Below are 20,058 nucleotides of genomic sequence, written 5' to 3' on the forward strand. Positions count from 1 at the left end.
GTCTGAATGGAGTTAGTGCATGGAGATTAGCATATTAGGACAAAATGGAAGTGATATTTCTCTCCAAAAACCTGCACCCCAGCTCCTCTCAGGCTCATTTTATTATACATCTGCAGAGGAGTTCATGTTTTCATCTTCATCATATAAAAAAGAAAGTTAATACAATCTATTTATCTTCACAGTTTCTTGCTGAGTCACGACACAAACTACAGCAGGTGTGATCCCTGTCCTCACACACACACATAGACAGACACACACACACACACACACACACACACACACACACACACTATAAGAGTCACCTGAGCCAAAGTGAAAGGCTGAGTGTGTTTTCACAGCTGTCGACGTAACGAGCTCTTCGGGGGCCTGTCCAGTCATCGGTTAGCTAACGTCTCGAGATGTGTGTGTGTGTATGTGTGTGTGTGTGTGTGTGTGTGTGTGTGTGTGTGTGTGTGTGTGTGTGTGTGTGTGTGTGTTATAGGTGCAGGTTAGCTAACGTCTCAAGTTGTGTGTGTGTGTGTGAGTGTGTTATAGGTATAGGTTAGGTAATGTCTCGCTGTGCCACCTCTGGCAGATTTTATGTCATTATGACCGAAATGACACGACCTGAGCCGGGAACTAAAGAGACAGAGGGTCGGGAGAAATATAATCTTTTTTAAAGGGGAATAGAAAGAGAAGTTGTATCCGCAAAATGTTCTAAAGGAGGAGAGAGAAGCTGTGAAAGGAAATGACCTTCATCATTAAGTTGTTATATTAACGAGTGACACAGGCACTAAAAAGTTAAAGGGTTCAATTGCCGGTGATGTCGATCTTAATTAAAAATGTAAACAGTCAGAGAGGAACAGTAAAGTCGTGTGTTTGTGTAGAATTCATCACGAGAAGCGACACTGAGGCTGTTGGAGCTAAATGTTCTGGCAAAGTTGAAATCCTGCATGAGAAACTACTTGACTCCTCTTGGTATGTGTTCAATAAATGTCAAAATATCTCACTCACAGAGTTGGGATGTGATTTCAGGCCACGTCTCAGCGTCCCTCAGCGTGAGATGTGTTTAAATACCAAAGATATGAACAGGCATTCACATGAAACGTGACAGAAGTAACACCTACTTTCTTTCTCAGTCAAACTTCTCACCTCCCCACAGCTGCACATCCACGTGAATGTGCGTGTGAGAGTCACTTCTGGAAAAGTTACAGAAATTGTCAGACGTGTTTTTCAATGTGGAAGGAGGTGATTTAGGATCATCTATGCATCCATCCATTGTCTATACCCATGATCCTTTGAGGGTCACAAGCCAATCCTAGCTGACATGGGAGAGAGGGGGCGTATACTCTGGACAAGTCGCCAGCCAATCACAAGGCCAATAGAACCATGACTCTGCATGATTCTCATTCCGTCAGAAGGGCCTGTGTCATCTTTTCCCCTGGAACATGCAAACACCACACACTAAAACCCCAGACAACACTACACACTATGCCGCCACCCAACACAAGCCAACGCAACACACTATGCAACAACACACAACTCTGTTCACATCGCAGCCACTCAATCCTCTTCACAGCCAGCCAGCGCTGAAGGCTTCATGTGGAGAGAGGGAGCGAGTGTTACATCCCATCATTAATGACTTACAGGGAAGGAATAACAGGTGAATTATGAAGTTTACAGCCCTCAGCTCGCTGCTGAGCCCGAGGGTTTGAGGAAAATTACACATAAATGTGACGGTGAAATATCTTCCACCTGGGTCAGTGAGACCTGGCAGAGGCTGCAGGGGGAACATCTGGCTGCAGGTTTATCCTGGCGGGACCTGATGTTTTCCAACACAGCTTCAGCGCAGCATGGCCTCCCCTCACACTTCACACATCGCTTCCTTCAACACAGCGAAGACCTGCTCTCCGTGCACGTCGGACATCTTCATGTTTTAATTCCATCTGCTGCAGTTTGAACCAAACCCGGTGCCACGGCTTCGACTCTGCAGAGTAAACACACTCCTGTTTTCCTGAGTCACGACAAAGACGACACCACAGAGGTTTTTTTCCGTCTGACGTAGTTCTCGATGAACACGCGGGGTGTTTACAGGAGTCTACGATTAGAGATGCTAAACCACTATAGTTAGTTGAAAAACAATAATTAAGCTGCTCCAAACATCCCTCTCCTGTGAGCCCTTCTTTGCAATGTTGAAGTTCTCAAATGGTCCTTGTATGTAAGTGTGCGGTGTGCATTGCAAACCAAAATTAACAGGTGATCCCTGCCAATCTAAACAGGCCTGGGTCCCCTGCCCCCTTTTCCCATAATGCTCATTGTGATTGTGGCTGTGTGACGCCCTGGAACATGAATCATTCCATGTTTCTGTGAATGCATGTTACCTTGATTTCAAGGTTCAGATTTTGAGACCGGTAGAGGTTATGAAGAAGTCGTGTCTGAGCCGTCTAAGACTACTTTTCCATTTAATCCAATGTCCGAAACACATGTGTTCTTAAGGTGACTTTTGCATTCAGTGATTTAAGCTCTACAGTGATCATTAGATTTAAATGGTGTCTCTTTAGTTTGATGCAAATGTGCATCTATCTCATTCATTGGTCATATTTATGGGATTTCAGTGAATTTAGACTCCTCCCTTCCTTTCCTCCTCTTGCTCATGTCATCTTCCTCTTCCTCTCATCGCCTCTTACCTTAAATATTTCACTTTGTTGGACATGTTAAAATCTATGGTAGCGTGTGTCCCAGCAAATCTGTCCTCCAATGGTTCAACCGGAGCCCCGGTGATTTATGGTTCCACATGTGCAAATATAACTGTGATCGAGGGTTCTCTCACCACAACTCTGATAATGGTGCCAGTCAGATTGAAGGATGTCTACAGTGCAAATACACAATAACTAAGTACGCTAACATATAGAAAGATTGTCATAATTTTGATATCAGGGATTTGACCCCTTTGCTTCAGGTTTCTGAAGCAAATGTTCAGTGCTCACAGCTAACAGCCATGGGGGCTGCAGGAATCAGGGATTTGGGCGGATTCCTTAAGGAAGTTTCTGCCGGAGATCAGGTTTCTAACGTCCCACAAGCCCCCCCGTCCCACTCCAGCTCTGAGTGAGAGAACTTCTGTGGAAGTGTCATCCAGCTGCAGGGAAGTGATCAGTTACTCACAACAACACATCTGCACAAGTCACAGATTGTCGTTTCCTGTACGTCACGCCTCTAAATCATGATTGTTGTGTACACTGCAACAGCAATAATTGTTAATGATAGGCCACATTCTTGGTGGAGGGCCTATGTTAAAACAACAGGGTAAATCTAGACAATTGAATATTGAGGCTGCAGACCTCAAAAATTTAACAGGAGGGGTTGACATGTGTTTTGAATTAATGACAGGACCACTCCCTCTCTTTCACGGGGCCACTGCAGCCCTCTGCTCTGGTACAGTGGGAGACTCACAACCAAAAGGACTGGTTCCAAAAGAAAAAGCATTTATTGAAGTTCCATGCAAGCCAGTCGCATTTCATTACAACACACATGTTTACAAAAGTAGCATTGGTCCCTTTTTTGTAAAGCTTGAAGTGTAAATGGTTATTTATGTATGTAAACACTTTCTACTGTAATTCAAAAGTAGAAACCGAGGAAGATACAACATCAAACTCTGATTGACCGGTAGGTTGATACCAGCAGTTTTTTTTACATGTTGAATATTCATCGACCTCCGTCATGTCTCTTACAGGAACCTTTCTCTCTACGTCTTTCTTTTCAAGAGTTTGATGAGGAGACACACTCTCATGTCAGTGAGCAAGGTAGGAGCTTAGCATAGCATAAAGACTGGAAGCAGAGGGAAACAGCTAGCCTTGCTTCCTTTGAAGTTTGGGTTCCCTCCTAAAGCAGCCTGACTGAGCCAGAGAGAAAATTAGCTGAGCCGAATCCGAGAGGCATTCTGTGTTTTGAGTTAAAAGCCGACACAAGCACAAGGTTTTTCGTGATTATAGGCAGGATCGGCATAAAAAAGTAGCCGGAATGACCAAAGGTGACCAGAACCTGAATATTTCATAATTCTTGTCCAAACTAGACAACTTGGTCTGACTCTTTGGGTCCCGATAGACGAGAGAATGACAATCTGTGGTTTTTAAAGGGACTTAGTTAGTCTAGTAATAGTTACAGCATGTAATTCCTCTCCGTTTCCCCCCTCCTTCCAGTCTTTATGCCAAGAACCTCCTGGCTCCAGCTCCGCTCACAGCTTTGCCCAGTAGATAAAAACAAAGTCCTCAGAGAACCTGCTCTGACAAACTGAAATAAAAGCAAACCGACCTTAATTTTGACACTTTAAGAACCAATAAAGTGCTATCCACCAGAGAAAGCATATGTAATGGTGTACATGATGTGTAAAAAAAACACAAAGCTAAGTCTATCTGTGCCCATATAGTAGTGCATGGGAATGTAAACCTTTGAGTAGAAAACACCCCTTTAATCCTGTGGTTAACATCTCTCCTGTTCGTTAAGCCCCGTGAGGTTTAGCACATTCTTTAATTCCAGTACATTCAACTATAGGCAAGACTTTAAATTCAATGACAGGTTTTTAATTCTGCCATGAGCTCATTCTGTACTTTGTTGTTTGTATATGGACAACCAGGGGGGGAGGTCTGTTGTATTTTAACCTTTATACAAGAAAAAGTCTGTTTGAACACGGTCCACTTCCAGACTTGAGCCCCTCTCATGTCTCCCTGCAGCAGTTCAATTCATGGCTGCAGTTCTACCTTCTTCCTCTTGGTTGAAGCCCCGTCTCCAATTTGATGTGTTGCATTTGTTCATAAAGTTTTCCATTGTCTTGCACATCCCATACAAATGGATTGTCACATCTCCAGTCACAATGGATGATATTCCTTAAGACTATGATTCTTAAGCTTCCGAGCACTGGACGAATCTCCTCTGGTCCATATCTCCATCCACCTCTCTACTGCCTCTTCGACCCAGCGTCAGGCGTCATGGTCTGCTTCTGCGTGTTGACTTGGTCATGTGGGTATGGCAAGCCTGGAGGTCCGGGGGTTCCTGGTGGTCCAGCTGGCCCTACTGGCCCTGGTTTTCCTCTTGGTCCTGCCGGCCCAATGATGCCTGGTAGTCCTGCCTGACCCTGGAGCCCTGTGGACCCTGAGGGTCCCGGAAGCCCGTATTTACCTGAGGGACCAATGTCACCTTTCTGTCCCAGTGCCCCACCTGGCCCTGGGGTACCTAGAGAACCTTTGGCTCCTTTGACCCCTACTGGCCCTTTATTGCCGGGGGGCCCTGACCCACCTCGAGTGCCTAAGGGACCAACAGACCCCTTCGGTCCAGCGGATCCACGACTTCCTAAGACGCCTCTGTCCCCTTTGCTTCCCGTCAGTCCCAACGGCCCTTTTGGACCATTTTCACCACGGTTCCCTTTGGGCCCCGGGGGTCCAGGAACCCCTGTTGATAAAAGACAGTGAGATGAAGTTTTTTAAAAAGATCAGTGCACACGTAGGAGATTTTAACGTGGCAATATTGTACCTTTTACTATAGTGAAGTTATTAATGAGATGTTTATGGTGAACGTCCACAAGCTTCATCTCCTCCATCACCATGGTCAGGTTCCTGACGTCCATGTCCAGTCGCACATTCAACATCATGCTCTGCTGCCTCAGGGTGTAGGCTGAGTGGAGGAGTAACAACACAGTGTTGTTCAGATCCTGCAGAAGGTTTGTGAGGACGAAGAGTCAGAGGAAAACAAGGGCGACAAAAAAAGAGACGGAGACATAAGTCATATTTATCAACAGTCTAGGTTGTGTGTCAAGAAATGTACAGTCACAGCATGTGGTTTTGTAACTGGCAGTTACACAATGGGTCTAATCTTGAACTACATTTGGCTCACAGACAAGAGAAGTGCACTCATGCTGAGGTTCACCAGCTGCTTTATAACTTGCATAAAACAAAATTTCTGCATCTTGGGTTTACTCATATTGGTCGATCGAGGAAATTATAAATAGATTCTGAGTTCTAGTGTGTTGACAACCTGTAGATCCTCTGTGTGTCTGCCCAGGCGGCTCTGGCAGGACGAGCTCTCGATGTTGATGTACTTGTACATGCTCTGGACGTGGCTGACGGTGGCGTTGATGCTGGAGGAGACCGTTTCGATCTCCATCGCGATGGAGTTCAGACGACCGTCCAAGGCGGAGAAACGCTCACCTGTGCGGTTCTCATAGTACCTGAAGAAGACAGATCAGGTTTTACAGAACAATGATCTGGGTAATCCTCCAGGGGATTAATGTCACTCGGTGCAATGTGGAATCTGTTAGGCACGTGTGTTACCTGGAATGGTAGTGAAGGTCATGCATGTTCTCCTCGTGTTCATCCATGAAAGACGTCACATTTTCGAGCTGCATCTGCAGGTTCATCACCTGGAGAACACACAGATACACGTCTCAGCTCTGTGGTCATGAGGGAAGTCAATACAAGGCCTCGCTCTGAGCTCTAATCTACACTACGAGTGGTCGAGTGAGGATCCACACCCCGACCATGAACGCACAAAAGCTTAATATGGCTGCACCCGTATCCTGGATATAGGAGACTCGTTGTCTATATTTATTTACAGTAACTTCAACTCACATTTTCTATAACCTGTGTGTAAACATGACACTTAAAACATCTGCTCTCCATTGCTGCCACATCAGCCAATTAGAATAAACACTGACCTGCTGATTGAGGGCGTAGTACACCTCGGTGGTCATGGCGATCCTCTGGTGGTCTGCAGCCACGTTGTTCTGGAGGTAGCGCATGTTTTGCGTGGTGATGCTTGTGTTGGATTTGAGGGCGGTCAGGACGCGGCTGTAGTTCTGCCAGTCGCCGGTCAGCTTCTGGAGGACCAGAGTCTCCTCGTCAGCTTTTCTCTGCAGGGCGTCGATCCACATTGTACTGAAGAGCAGAGGGGAACACAGCAGGAGACCTGTGAGCTGCAGTGGATCAAACATTATTCTCTGTTGTCTTTACTCAGCTAATTTGGCCTTGCTAGTAACGTGGCTCTATGGAAAGCGACACCCCTCCGTCTGGCCCACCACTCCAGTCCAGTATTGGGAGATAGGCCCACAGTTTACGTATATTATCTGGTTCTCCTCTGGGCTTTTCATTCACCTGAGAGCCACTGTGGTGTTGACCTGATGCGCCGTGGCCTTGACGTCGTACTGATCCTCCATCAGAGTGTTCATCTTCTCCTCACTTTCCTCGATCACGTCCTTCCAGGCCTCCACCCGATCCAGGTACCTCTCCAGGGACTGGTTGAGGAACCTGATCATCGTCAGGTGGTTTTGCATATCACGTACCAGCCGGGTGTTGGCGGTCTTCAGGGTGGCCTGGGACTGTGACGCCTGGTCCAGGACCTGCATCAAGAAAGAGTGATCAGAAGTGTATATATACACCTAGGTACAATATATAACAATCACAACTAAATACAAGCTAATGTTGAGCTAATTATGAGGAAAGTTTAAATGAACCATAAAATAAATGTAAAGAATGACATGATTTTCAGTGTTTTATCTTATTACAAACTGAATGTCTTTGGCTATCGAATTGTTCAGAGAATATCTGATTCACCTGCTCTTGCCCCAGTATCATTTTCTGGATGTCCTCGAACTCTCTCTTCAGCCGGCTGATCTCCTCACTGTACAGCGTCACATCCAGACAGCCTGAGCAGTTAGAGGTGGAGCTCAGGTCTGAGAGGAGGAGGAGGAGGAGGAGGAGGAGGAGGTGGAGGAGGAGGAGGAGAAGAGATGAAGAAGAGATGAAGAAGAGAGAGTGGAAATGGAGAAAAAGTTGTAATTAGACTTTGACCCCTTTATAATATATATATTCTCTGTAATAACTGTTCTCCTCCTGTGGTTAGAAGCTGGCAAAACAAATGTACTGATGAGTTGTAGTAAAATATTCAATATTAACATAATCTAGATAATTTACCATCGATTCCTTGTTGAGCTCTGGTGATTTTACTGTGGTAGACGGACTCTTCCTCCGACATCCTGTCAACCTTCCTGAAGACTGGAGAAAAGAGTTAAAGGTAAATATTAAATAAATATTAAATATTTATCAATTTGGGAACATTTAATAAACACATCATATTTCATTAAAGAAAAGAGACTCCCTCTGAGGAGTAGAACTATTACCCTTTAAACAGGTAAAACAATAACAGATAAACATCGGGGAATTAATAAAACAACAATAATGCTGCAGAGTGGCGACAAAACATCAGAGGTTCCTTGGTGTTAACAGGAAATAGGAAGTATTAAAGGAGTAAAAACAGGAAATTATCTTTAAAACCTTGACAAATGGGACTGAAGCACTGATTAATGGTGGTTTAACCAGCTGCTCACATTCTGCTCTGCCGGCATATTTCCCAGGAGGGCGACAAGAACAAAGTGAGTGTGAGTTTTTTGTGAGTTTGAGACGGAGAGAGTTTGTATTATGTGTTTGCTCACTTCCATTCTCTGACTCGGGGGGGGGGGGGGGGGGGGGGTTAATGCAGGTCTCTTCCACAGCATGTTTGCACAAATAAATACTTCCACTTGCTTTTAGGGACACGTACCACACGCTCGGCTGCATGAGCTGCAGTGACGATGATGCTTAACATGGCTCGTGGTGCATTTCGTGCAAAAGAGTCGTGAAGAATCAATAAAAAACCTAAACGTAGAAAACTACACATTTCCAGCAGTAGAGTACGACTAGAAAAATTTGTTTTTCAATACGGCAAAGAGTTGAAAAAAACAAGTTACTTCATTTCACGCTGGTGACTTAACACATTTCTGCAGAATCATTTATTTGTCATAAAACAGATGTTCAGCCGGGAAGGGGAAAAAAAATCTAAGGTTGGTGTTTTTCTCCTTCAGCACATTTTAGGAGTTGCAGCCAAGTGCAATATCTTTTCTGTTGACACCAAGTTTTTCGATGCTTTGGTGTCGTACAGATGTAGGTGGACAAAAACCACGAGTTCAGAGCTGTTTCTGTGTATGAAGCGTTTACAAAACAGCAACAGTAGATGTGTGTTGGCCAACGTGTGGGTGTTATGATGGTTCATAAATGCTGATGTGTATTTATTTGACACTTAAATAGACAGTAGAAACATGTTGACACGTTATGATTATGTTTCCTCCTGAGTTTTAATCTTCTCGTGTCTCTGAAACATGTGATTTTATGTATGAAAGATTCATGAAGCAAATAGAATGAACAAAAGTAACTAGAACATATAATATTATTTAGGATTAAGTGAAAATTATGTGCGTCTCAATTCAAGCTGCACCAATTAATAAAAAATGTCTAACAATGTTGAAACAAGACAATCCAGGATCTACCCTTGTAACCAGATCTGCACCAAAATGTAAGGATGTCTTCTCCGACCAGTTTCATGAATATAATTCATTCATTGGTTTGTGTTCAATGCTTCTAACTCACAGACAAACACTGATGAATTGAACATTACCTCCTTCGTGAAGGTAATAAACCAAATGGTGAATGTGCCAAATCATGAAGAACAGGCACGTGGACATGTTTCCAGCACATGCACCATGTATGTGAATGAGATGCCCACACACAGTTCACAGCTTGAACGAAACCAGACTTTATTAACTCTCTGTACCTGAATGCAACCTTGTTTGTGTGTGTGTGTGTGTTGTGTTGTGTGGTTTCTGCACCACTGCACCACGCCCCTCACTCTCTCCTCTGAGACCCTGAACAGTAGTAAAAGTGGAGGATTTATGACTTTGAAACCCAATAAACAGTCACGTTAATGGGGAAAGCATCTGTTGACGTGGAGCAGCTGTCAGGTAGAACATGGCACCAAGGACCCAGCACCACTTTCATTTCTTCTGTAAATGGACCTTAGTTTTATTGAGACACATTCATACAAAGCAGAGTCGGACCAGTTCCCACGACAGCTGGGAACACTTATTTCTCACTTTACTTTGTTAAAGCTTTATTTACACCTCTTATATTCTGTGTACGACTTCCTGGAAACTTTCCTCATAATCTAACTGTGATTAGCTCATATTTTGCGGTTAGCTACTTGTATAAATCACAATTTACCATAAAATATGAAAGAAAATAGAGACAATTTTAATTATCATGTACCAACTTGTTATATTTGAGTTTTTTGATTAAAACTACAAAATGATATGCTACGTAAGTAAAGAAAATGTTCATAAACATACAGTAATATTTGATTGTTAATCAAAACCTCCAGACACATGCATTCACCTTTGTTAGTTTAATTGTGAGGAAACGTTCCAGGAAATTAGTTGAATATACAGATCCTATTAGATAAACTAACAACTCTTTTGCCCTCTGACTGCATCCAGCTGCAGGAGGTGGTGAAGAAGAAATATCAAAGTGAGCTCACCAAGTGATGCCAGCACGGCCACTGTGATGATGAGGAACAAGACGAATCCATAGAGGACCTTGACGGCCAGCTGGAGAGAGCTGCTCTGCTGGCACCTCACACAGCCTCCTCTGCCGCGACCTGGAATCACATCGATATTAACATGAGTGAGTGGCTGATTAAAAACTATAATGCTATAATAGTTTGTGACCTTCACCTCTAAAGGAAGGCATCTCCTCTTCCTCTCCTGTGAGGTCCTCCTCTGGAAAAACAAGACAGGGAAAAGAACGTAAACATGGAAATCTCAAAATATGATATTGAGGTAAAGTGTTTATTTATTCAGTTTAAGATAATCAACAATCAGCATCTGCACAGAGACAATATGGACTCAAGATATTATAGAATAACATTTGAACCTTGAATAAAACTTGCGTTGACATTACAGAACTTCATCCATCACGTTCAGGTTTAATCACCCAGACTCAAGCTGATATGTTTGCTTTCAGACACTTTGGTTTATTGAAACTTTCCTTGTCATTAAAATGTTTTTCTATCAGTCAAAAGCAGGTAATTATGTGTTATTACAACCACTAACTCCAATAAGCAATAAAAACAATCACGTTGATGCTTATGAGGGAAAAATGAAACCGGAGCACGTTCATGGTTTAATACTTTCCTCTCATACAACTTGTGTGCACAGAGACAACGGAGGGAAGGAAGGTTGTGTAATAAGTGTAATAATATTTCTAATGTGACTGACAATGACGTGGGACGACAGAGCGGCTCCATCATTACCTTTGAAAAGCTGGTTCTCATATCCTCCATAGTTATCTGCAAAAGAAAAAGAAGAAGAAGAAGAAGAAAGAAAATGAAACCATTTCTGCTGGAGCCACGAACACATTTTATTACTCCCGGTCATAAATCACACAAACCAGCTGCCTCACCCCCCCCCCCCCGGACTCTCTGCTATGTACAGTAGATTCAGGGTGAAGCTGCCGTCCTGTTATTGTTCTGCACACATGTTTTCTCCTGAGCTGTTTGCTCGCTCGGGAGAAAACGATCCCGTGGCGGCTCATAGCACGAGGGCGGTTGTTGCTTTTGTGTGACTCTGGTGGGAGGATTGTGTTAGTGTTACGTGTGCACATGTGGCTGAGGAGGTTGTCATCACACACACACACACAACTCGGGCGAAACAAAATATTAAAATAGGCAGAAGTAAGCACGAGAGTAGAGAATATAACCAGAGGGGCTTTTCTTTTTATGACTGTACGTTATAGATGTGGACTTTAAACCACACGTCATTAACTGTAAACCACCCGAACCAGGCCCCCCCCACCCCTGAGGGCCTGCGGGTTCCGAGCTGGACGTTAGTAAGCAGAAACACTCGGGGGGGGGGGGGGGGGGGCGACATCGGGGGGGCTTCTGAAGGAGGTTTGGCAGGTTGCTGACGAGCTGAGGAGAAGCAGTCGGACAGGTTCTCGTGTCGAAGCTGCCAAACGGAGCTGGACTCAAATTTCACACCAGCTGATGTAATGTATGTCGGCGTATTGAAGACTTCATCTTTACACCTGAACACGTGTTACTCTACTTTCTGGCGTGATGACATGTGGAGGATGTGTTGACGACTCCAGGCAGATTCCTGCGGTGCCTCTTTAAAAGGTTTTACCCTCGTCGTATACTAAACCTGTAGTATGTTACTTGGGCCACTAGGGGTCTTTAGATTGCAACAATTACAAAAGACCTAGTTAGATGAGGTCCCTTAGTTCCCCTGTGTGTTTGCACTTTACTTGTAGAGCTTTAGCGACAGTCAATTCCACAATATACAGTTTATAGCATAGGTCTAGTCATTTTTGGCACTTTGACATATGTCTTTAACTCTGACCAAGCCCTGATGTCATACTTGCATTTGGATCCTACAGTTTGGTCTGATCGAATCCTATAAACGTCTAAGGAGAAGAACAACAGTAGTTTCTGCAATTACCCAGGAACCACACATGTTCTAGCTACAGAGCCGTCATAGTAATTATAACAGCACCAAAGGACAAACACACACAAACTCAGAGGTTCTGGTTTCCAGGGAGCCTCTACAATGATTAAGCTTTTGGCCACGGTGGTGTTGAAGTCTCTTGAGAGAATCATAGAATCTTTAAGGGGGTTCTCACAAAATTGTTGAAGCTCTGGACTAACGTCATGAGCCATTCTTGGGGGGGGGGGGGGGGGGGTTCCTCTCAGCTTTGGGCCCATGGTAATTGCTGGCTGGGACAATGCCTCTGGTGACTGCTGGTATCCACTGCTGGTGTTCAGATTTCAAGAATCCTGTTTGCAGTCTTCTCAGAGACTTGATGAGTGTTTTGTTCTCACAACACAGGTTTTTGATGGTGTGTTCATTAGTTTAAGCAAAACGTTTCAAAGTTGAGTTTTTATACAAGTACTGTAGGTGTTAATATACTTGTTTATGGTTCCTTTTCAGTTGCAAGAATATGTTTTATTCTGTTTTATTTTGAATTTCTTATCTTAGACCAAAAGCTTTTACTGAATTCCTTATAACCAAAATGTCTGCTCTCTGTGGTTCACCACATAATCAGCTCATCACAAAGGGAAGTCTGCCTGTGGAGAGAGAACCAGAGTTGAGTGGCTAGAAACAAACTTTAACCAGTTGAGGTTCAAGTGAAGCAAATGAAAACATCGACCACGGATTTAGCTCCAGGCGCAAAGTGAAGTTTGAACAAAGTTCTCTTGGAGTAAATAATGGCACAATGAAGTGTTTCTATGAGTCACTGGTGGAACAGCTGAGGTCAGGTCTGAGTGGACAAGGGTCTGAATGTTGGGGATGAAATCATGATGGAGGGAGGAGAGAAGGAGAAAGAAGAGGCGGAGGTAACTTCGACAAAAGAAGAGAGTGAAGACACCAACGTGGAAAGAAAAACAAAGACATAGGGTGAATGTCGCAGATTGTTTTGCAGAAGAAAATCCATAAACCAGAGGCGTCCAACCAGGGTAGGAAAAGCAGGCGAATTTCCGTGGCTGCCGAGCTGAGAGGGGCCCCTGAGAACCAATTTTGAGAAAACTCCATTAAATTCTACGATGTACAGTAGACAGCAATGACCCCATGGTCCAAAACCCATAACGAAGCCCCATAGGACTAGCTGCCTGCCAAAAGTTTCTTAATTTTGATTTGGTTGAAGACTAGAATGTATATGTAGGGTCCCTTTTGCCTGGGGTCCCAAAAGTCCCTTGAAACACTCTGTAACTGTTTGTTAATGTCAACTTTGTAAGGAGAAAATACGTAAACATCGTGTTTCCACCTTTTACTGCTGCCCCCAGGTGGCCAAAAACATACATTTTCACAGCTTTAAATGTTTTTTCCAAAAGCATGGGTAAATAAGAAGAGCAAGAACTAAAATCTGCATGAAGGCACTAGTAGTTGTGTGTGTTTCTCAGTTTTCATCTTTTCAGGCTTCCCCGCCCTGATTCTGTGGGAAAACTGAATTCTTGTCGTTTTTAGGCGTCTGTGGCACGAAAAACGGTCAAATTAAAATGTTTGAACATCAGCACAAAAAATATCTCATGTCAATATCTGCCCTCGAATATCCATCCAACCCCCTGGCTTACGTTTCTCCCTTTTCACCTCCCTCCCTCCGGCTTTCCTGCTCTTTTCTCTCCAAGTATTTTTTTTTCTTCAGTTCTCTGTGGAAAAAACCCTCATGTCTGTCTCGTTAGTGAGGAAGTTGACCTGTCCAACACACACACACACACACACACACACACACACACACACACACAGCTGAACAGAGCCGATCTGACAGCAGCACTTCTCGGCTCCACCAGGTCACGCCTGTACACCCAGGCCACGGCAGAAAGAAACTTGTATTTGGTTCATAAAGAATTTGGTGCAACAAAGGAATTTCTCCCAAATGAAACAAACATGGAGCCTCTTCACAAACCGCTGCTGACATGTTTAACAGATAACACACTTTCCTTTGTAACTGGCTGTGATGAGATCACGCAAACCCACAACCCGCAACTGTTTTGGATTTTCTGTGTTCTTGTTTCTTCAAAAGCAAAAAACTGCATTAAGGGTGAAAACCACCTCAAAGGTCAGAAGTAACCGGTGCCAGGATCTGAACTCAAACCCAGCCTGCAGGACTGGACCCCAGCAAAGCTTCAGAAACACGCTGCTGCCAAATGAAATTACTTTCACTTCACCAGACTTTATTTGAACCACTTCACAGGATATTTTAGCCCTCCATGGCTTCTGCAAAAACTACCACACCCCAACAGTCCCCTTGAATTCAATCAAGATGCACCAAACTCTTTGATTTCAGTCACCTGGATATGCCTGATGTTTTTCCCCACCAAAATCTATGAATTAATCTCAAGGGAAATGACAAAACCAAGTTCAATCTGACAACGATAAAGAAAGAAATATCTGATATGCACCAAAATTGTATGGGTTCTCTCAGGACACATGTCCCATCCTTCCACCAAGTATCATGGGAATCCGTCCTGGAGTGTTTGAGTAATCCTGTTCACAGACAAAGGGTGAAAGCAAACGTTTTAAATGTCTCCAGCCCAAATGGTTTGAAAACTCTGGCTTTAGCAACTCTTCTCTCTTATTTCTCGATCTTTTCATGCGAGCAGGAGGTTTATACATCATGATCATTGGCATGTATCTTGTGTTGAGGTTGGTCAGACACGTGGGGAAGATTAGGGAAAGCTTGTGGTTCTTCTTTAATCCAGAGTCAAATAACTGGAGGCTTGTGATGGGAAACAAAACGCTGATCATGAGCTCCATGCCCGCCCAGCAGCCTCACCTCCTCACCCCAACTTTCCACCTCACTAATCACTCTTTGGCAGATCATCCAACCACTGGAACGATGGGCAACAGGATGACTGGGTGGAAATTAAACCCAAAAGTTAAAGTACACATCAAATAAACTTTTCCCACAGATGGTTTCTGTCAGTTTGGGTAAGTTCTTATCATGCTGTGTCTGTTCAAGTACTAAGAACGAGGTGGGATGCCATGAGTGATCTTTATTTGCAATCTATGTGTCCAACGCTGATGCCAGGTGACCAGCTCTTTATAAGTCAATGAGCCAATCAGGTTCTTCCTCCACCAGAAAACAGGACGAGACAAAACTTTAGGACATTGCTGATTGGCCCTCTGAGTGTCCACCTGAGAGCCGTGAGACGAGCAAAACGTTTCCATGTTATTGCATGAGGCCCAGTGGCTCTGCTGACGGTGGTTCCAGTGAACGTCAGTGTTTTTGGCCCAGTGTGTATGCTGTACTGTGTGTTGCTGGTTCAGAAGGGTTTTTACAGTGGTTAGCCAGCAGCACACCTATGAAAATATCAGTCAGCAGCAAGTTAAACCAGCGCACACCGGACACGAGACAGACACAGGACACAAGACAGACACAGGACACGAGACAGACACTTTTCTAAACAGAGTTGATTGTGTCTAACCATCTGTATCAATTACAGGATTAAACACTGGATTGCAGGAAACTACTTTAAGATAAACTAAGAAGTCAAAAAATCTAAAATATCAGGATGTTGCTCTTCAACCACATGGAGTCAATCAGCCATCAGACCTTTGGTGTTTGGGAATCCAGGCCTTTACTTGACTCAGCTAACCATCAGCGCCAGTTTACATCTGTGGTTGCTCTTCGGTGGTTTGCATCAGGAGCCTTCTGGACTTTCCGAACCCCTTCCCCAGCCTCGCCCTCCCCACCCTCTCCCTCTGGACATTGCTTCTGGCCAGGGAGGACGGAGCAGGATGCTATCCCAACGTGCCCGAGATGCCCTCAGCCTCGCCCTGTCCCTCCATGATTCGACGCCCCTCCTAAAGACCGATAAAATAAATAGAAACGTTCTCTTCAAGCCTCTCCATCAAATCCCAGCCCAACAAGGAATTGAAGGGCCCTGCTTCAGATCAGAGTGAGGGTCTTGACCACAACTCGTAAAACCAAATGAAGCCCTTTCCAAAACCTCTGACCTCATCCAAGTCTTTTAGGTGCCCTCTGACTGGAATGTGCGGTCTCCTCACAGGACTATAAACACCTGGTATGTGTTGCTGCGGACTGTGAAGCTGCAGTTACAGACGAGCCATTACAAGGGAATGTTCTTTTATTGTGGTTTGGCTGTGAAAGAGGAGATCTTCAGAGTCACGGTCCCATAAACGCATCGTGTTTTCTCTGGATGAAACTGCTTTGGACGGCATGAGGCTGGGACTCAGAGACGAGCCGGGTTGGGTTTACAGGCCTGTGAGGCCAAAGGGTGTGGACGATATTCTCCAACGCTTTATTGGAAGATTTTTTATGAATTTTTAGTTGGACTCAAAGGTCACATAATCACTGTCTAAGATTATATTTCCATAGAGAGTAATAGTAAATCACGATTTCCAAATTTTACACTTACATAAGCACGATCCGGTTGTCTCTGCACAATCTGAATGATATGAACACAACCAACCAACACATATTTACCTTGTATTTATCTTTAAATAAACTTGGGTCCTTGTACCGTTAATTTTTGAAGTTATGCTACAACTTGTGATGCTACATGATGCTAATTGGTTTGTCGTACAGTGGATTTCCATTGACCAACATACACATTGCTAAAGTCTGCCTCGACATTTCACTGAGGGAGGACTAATCGTGCAACTTGATTGACTAGAATAACTTTTAAATTAAAGTAGTTATCAAGAACTTAGCACTTTTCCGAAAAGTCAGTTTGATGCAATCTTGGGTTTGTGGACAGGGGGCGCTGTCTTTTTGGAGCTTAACGAGCTGTTTCCACAAAGTAGACGCACAATTATCAGACAAATCTCTTTCGTGGTTTATCGTGTCTCTTAACTGAGGGAACCAAAAGACCACAAAGTCATACAATCACTATAAACTTCAAATATATGAATATAAAAGCTTAATATCTTCATACAATGGAAGAAAACTATGAAAATACAGGAGTAAGAATGATATTATCACTATTTTAAATAAGTGTCTAGTTGCTGCACATTCAACATTTTCCGCGTCCGTGTAAAAACAGGAAGAAGTCGAGCAGAAACGCTTCCATAATGAATCTGAGGGAGCAAAAATAAACCAGAAGGTGCCGAGTGGCCACACAGAGAACAAGTTCTTCTTTCTGTCCAAACTGAAAATGTCGGTTCCTGAAGCTGGCACAGCAGAAACAGGGAGAAAATCTCTCCCTCTCTCTGTTCCTCCCCTGCGTCTCACTCTTTCCTCGTCCTCTGCCAACCATACACCTGTCTCCTCTCCTCCCTCTTTTCCTCCCCCCTTCCCCTTCTCCTCCTCGTCCTCCGCCCCTCCTCCTCCCCCCCCCCCGTTAGGAATGTATGAGGCAGCATGTTTTGTTCTGGCCGGGCTGGGCTGGATTCATTCTCTGCAAGACTGGAAACCACATCAACAGACCTCCTGTGCTGCCGGGCCTGTGAAGGGTACTGTATATGTTCTGGGAGTTAATTTGCTGTGTCGCCTCGTGATTCATGGCAGAGTCCCCCCCCCCCCCCCCCCCAGCTCAAACAGAAACAGAGACAATGATGTATACGCTTATTTGAAGTGGAGTTTGATTTGTTTTTGTCTTTAATCCTAAGGTGAAATAGAATTTAAGTAATTCAACAGACAAACTGCACTAAAACATAAGGACCCAAACTCAATCCCTTGGATAATTTTTCTGCACGTTAACACAATCATGACCCACAACAACACTGCAGGGTCGACACTACGCAACAATATCATATCAATATCAAAAACGTTGATTCTTTATCTAGTTTTGATTATTCTTTTAATCTCTATTTTTTCCTTTCGGTTAAGCTCTTTGAAACTGTAAGAAAAATGCTATTAAAGTAAACAAATATTCAACCTGGAGACACCACTAGGTGGCACAAGTGAGCACTTCTCGTGCCATCAGCTCTATCGTTAGTCTGACGAACTTTTTATTGCCTCCAGCCGACTTTGATCGTAAATGTGTTTTCAATGAGCACTTGATCACCTCTTAATGCATGATCGTGCAAGAAAGAGAGTAAAGTAAACAGGTCCCTGGCAAAAAGTCAGTTTCCTCAGCTCACACCGAGCAAAGGAGCAGAAACGTCCGACTAATTAGAACTAGTGAAGAAGTTTCTGTTGGAGAGAAGCAGCTGTGAGGATGACGACTGGCTGACGTAATGTTTCAGGTGATGTCGGCTGGAGTCAACACTTCAGAGTGTGATTGGACAAGTGCTCTGTAGGAGAGGAGTTGACTCAGCGGTCAATTGAATCTGCAGCATCACAGAAACTGAACCAAAATCCAAAGCAAGACACAGATCAAGACTCACAAGTGATATTATATTTCTATAAATATAATTTCTATATTCTATTTCTATTCATTTATGCTAATAGATACAGGGCTAAATCAATCACATGGAAATTACTGTCATGAACATGTCAACACATCCGAACATCTTGCAGCTCTAAACCCACATGTGGGTCAGTTTCATTCCTCCGTGTTATCCTCTCTGACAGTTTCCTTCCATCTCTGTCAGCCTCCTGCCCTCATCAAAGCCACTGGAAGATTTTTTCCTTTCATGGCATCTCGTGAAAACTCTCAAATTCAAATGTTGTGTTTTCACTCTCCCTCCGTTTTCTTCTAAAGAGGATATTAAGTAAATCCGACTGGCAGCTATAACGTTTGAATGCTTTCATGAATCGGGGGATGTGGTGAGTGAGCACACACGGAGAGTTAACGCTGACTGATCACCGCCCTCGGCCAACAACAACAAGCTTCAGAGCAGATGAGAAACACATGTGGTCGCCGGTGCCCTGTGCAGGTGCCACCGGGACGGACTCAGCTCCAAACTGTTGCGTTAGGTTCATGCACGACAAAGGAACACGTGGGTAGGTGCTCAGAATACAACAAATGCTTTACCTTTCATGATTCCTGCCTCAAGAATCCTCTATGAGCAGCTCGTCCAGTTTCCTGAAGCTCAAGCGTGATGATGATGATGATGATGATGCAGGTGATGCTTCAGTCTTCACCTGTCTTTCCCCCCCCGCACACACACAAAGCAAGTGTCCAGACACAACGAAGGGAATCGGCAAACTACCCCTGAGGTGACAGCAGAATCATTTGTGCAACATTTTCCACTTGTCCCCAAGAAGTCCAAAAGTTCCCAAAAAAGGACTTCCACAGAGAGGAACACTTGAATTAAGGATTCGCTCACGTGCACAGAAGGATGCACGGATTTCTAACAAGTGCATCAGAGCTGAAGGTCACCGGAAAAAAAGATCCTCTAAGTTTCAAACATGTGTGTTTGCCTGCAGCTCTCTGGCATCATCCCTCTCCCATCCAGAGCCTGAGAAAAACTAAACTTCTTCAGACTGAAACCATGTGCAACTTTAGAGAAGGAGGGAGAGGGAGGGAGGAAGAGAAGGAGGAAGACTAGCAGGGAAACAGGGGCAAGAGAGAGAGAGAGAGATGGGAGGCGAACAAAGAAACTGGAAAATGAGGGAGGGACTGGAAAGGGGACAGGATGAAAAAAAAAACTGAGAGAAAGGAGAGCGAGAAGGGAAGGAGGGAGGGAAGGTCGCTGTGTTCTGTTGAGAGTCAGTCCTGCCTTGTGGCCGAGGCTAATTGTTAACAAATGTCTGAACATTGAGGAGCGAGCACCTTGAAAATCTGAGGCCTTGCTCTGCGAGACGGGAAAATGCAGATAAT

The 20,058-nt window shown here is 44.1% G+C and overlaps 1 protein-coding gene across 1 annotated transcript; it reads right to left on the reverse strand.

The window, feature by feature from the left end:
• Positions 1–3,444: 3,444 nt before the first annotated feature.
• scara3 (scavenger receptor class A, member 3) lies at positions 3,445–19,810 on the reverse strand. Its single transcript, XM_053445796.1, has 12 exons — positions 19,270–19,810; positions 11,143–11,178; positions 10,565–10,609; positions 10,369–10,488; positions 7,938–8,018; positions 7,578–7,696; positions 7,119–7,363; positions 6,683–6,902; positions 6,300–6,388; positions 6,004–6,196; positions 5,503–5,680; positions 3,445–5,421 (listed from the first exon to the last, which is right to left on the reverse strand). Exons 1-12 carry the CDS (start codon positions 19,274–19,276, stop codon positions 4,931–4,933), a joined length of 1,824 nt encoding a protein of 607 aa, XP_053301771.1. The 5' UTR covers positions 19,277–19,810; the 3' UTR covers positions 3,445–4,930.
• Positions 19,811–20,058: the final 248 nt, after the last annotated feature.

This window comes from Pleuronectes platessa, chromosome 17, assembly GCF_947347685.1.
Source record: "Pleuronectes platessa chromosome 17, fPlePla1.1, whole genome shotgun sequence".
NCBI classification, from domain to species: domain Eukaryota; kingdom Metazoa; phylum Chordata; class Actinopteri; order Pleuronectiformes; family Pleuronectidae; genus Pleuronectes; species Pleuronectes platessa.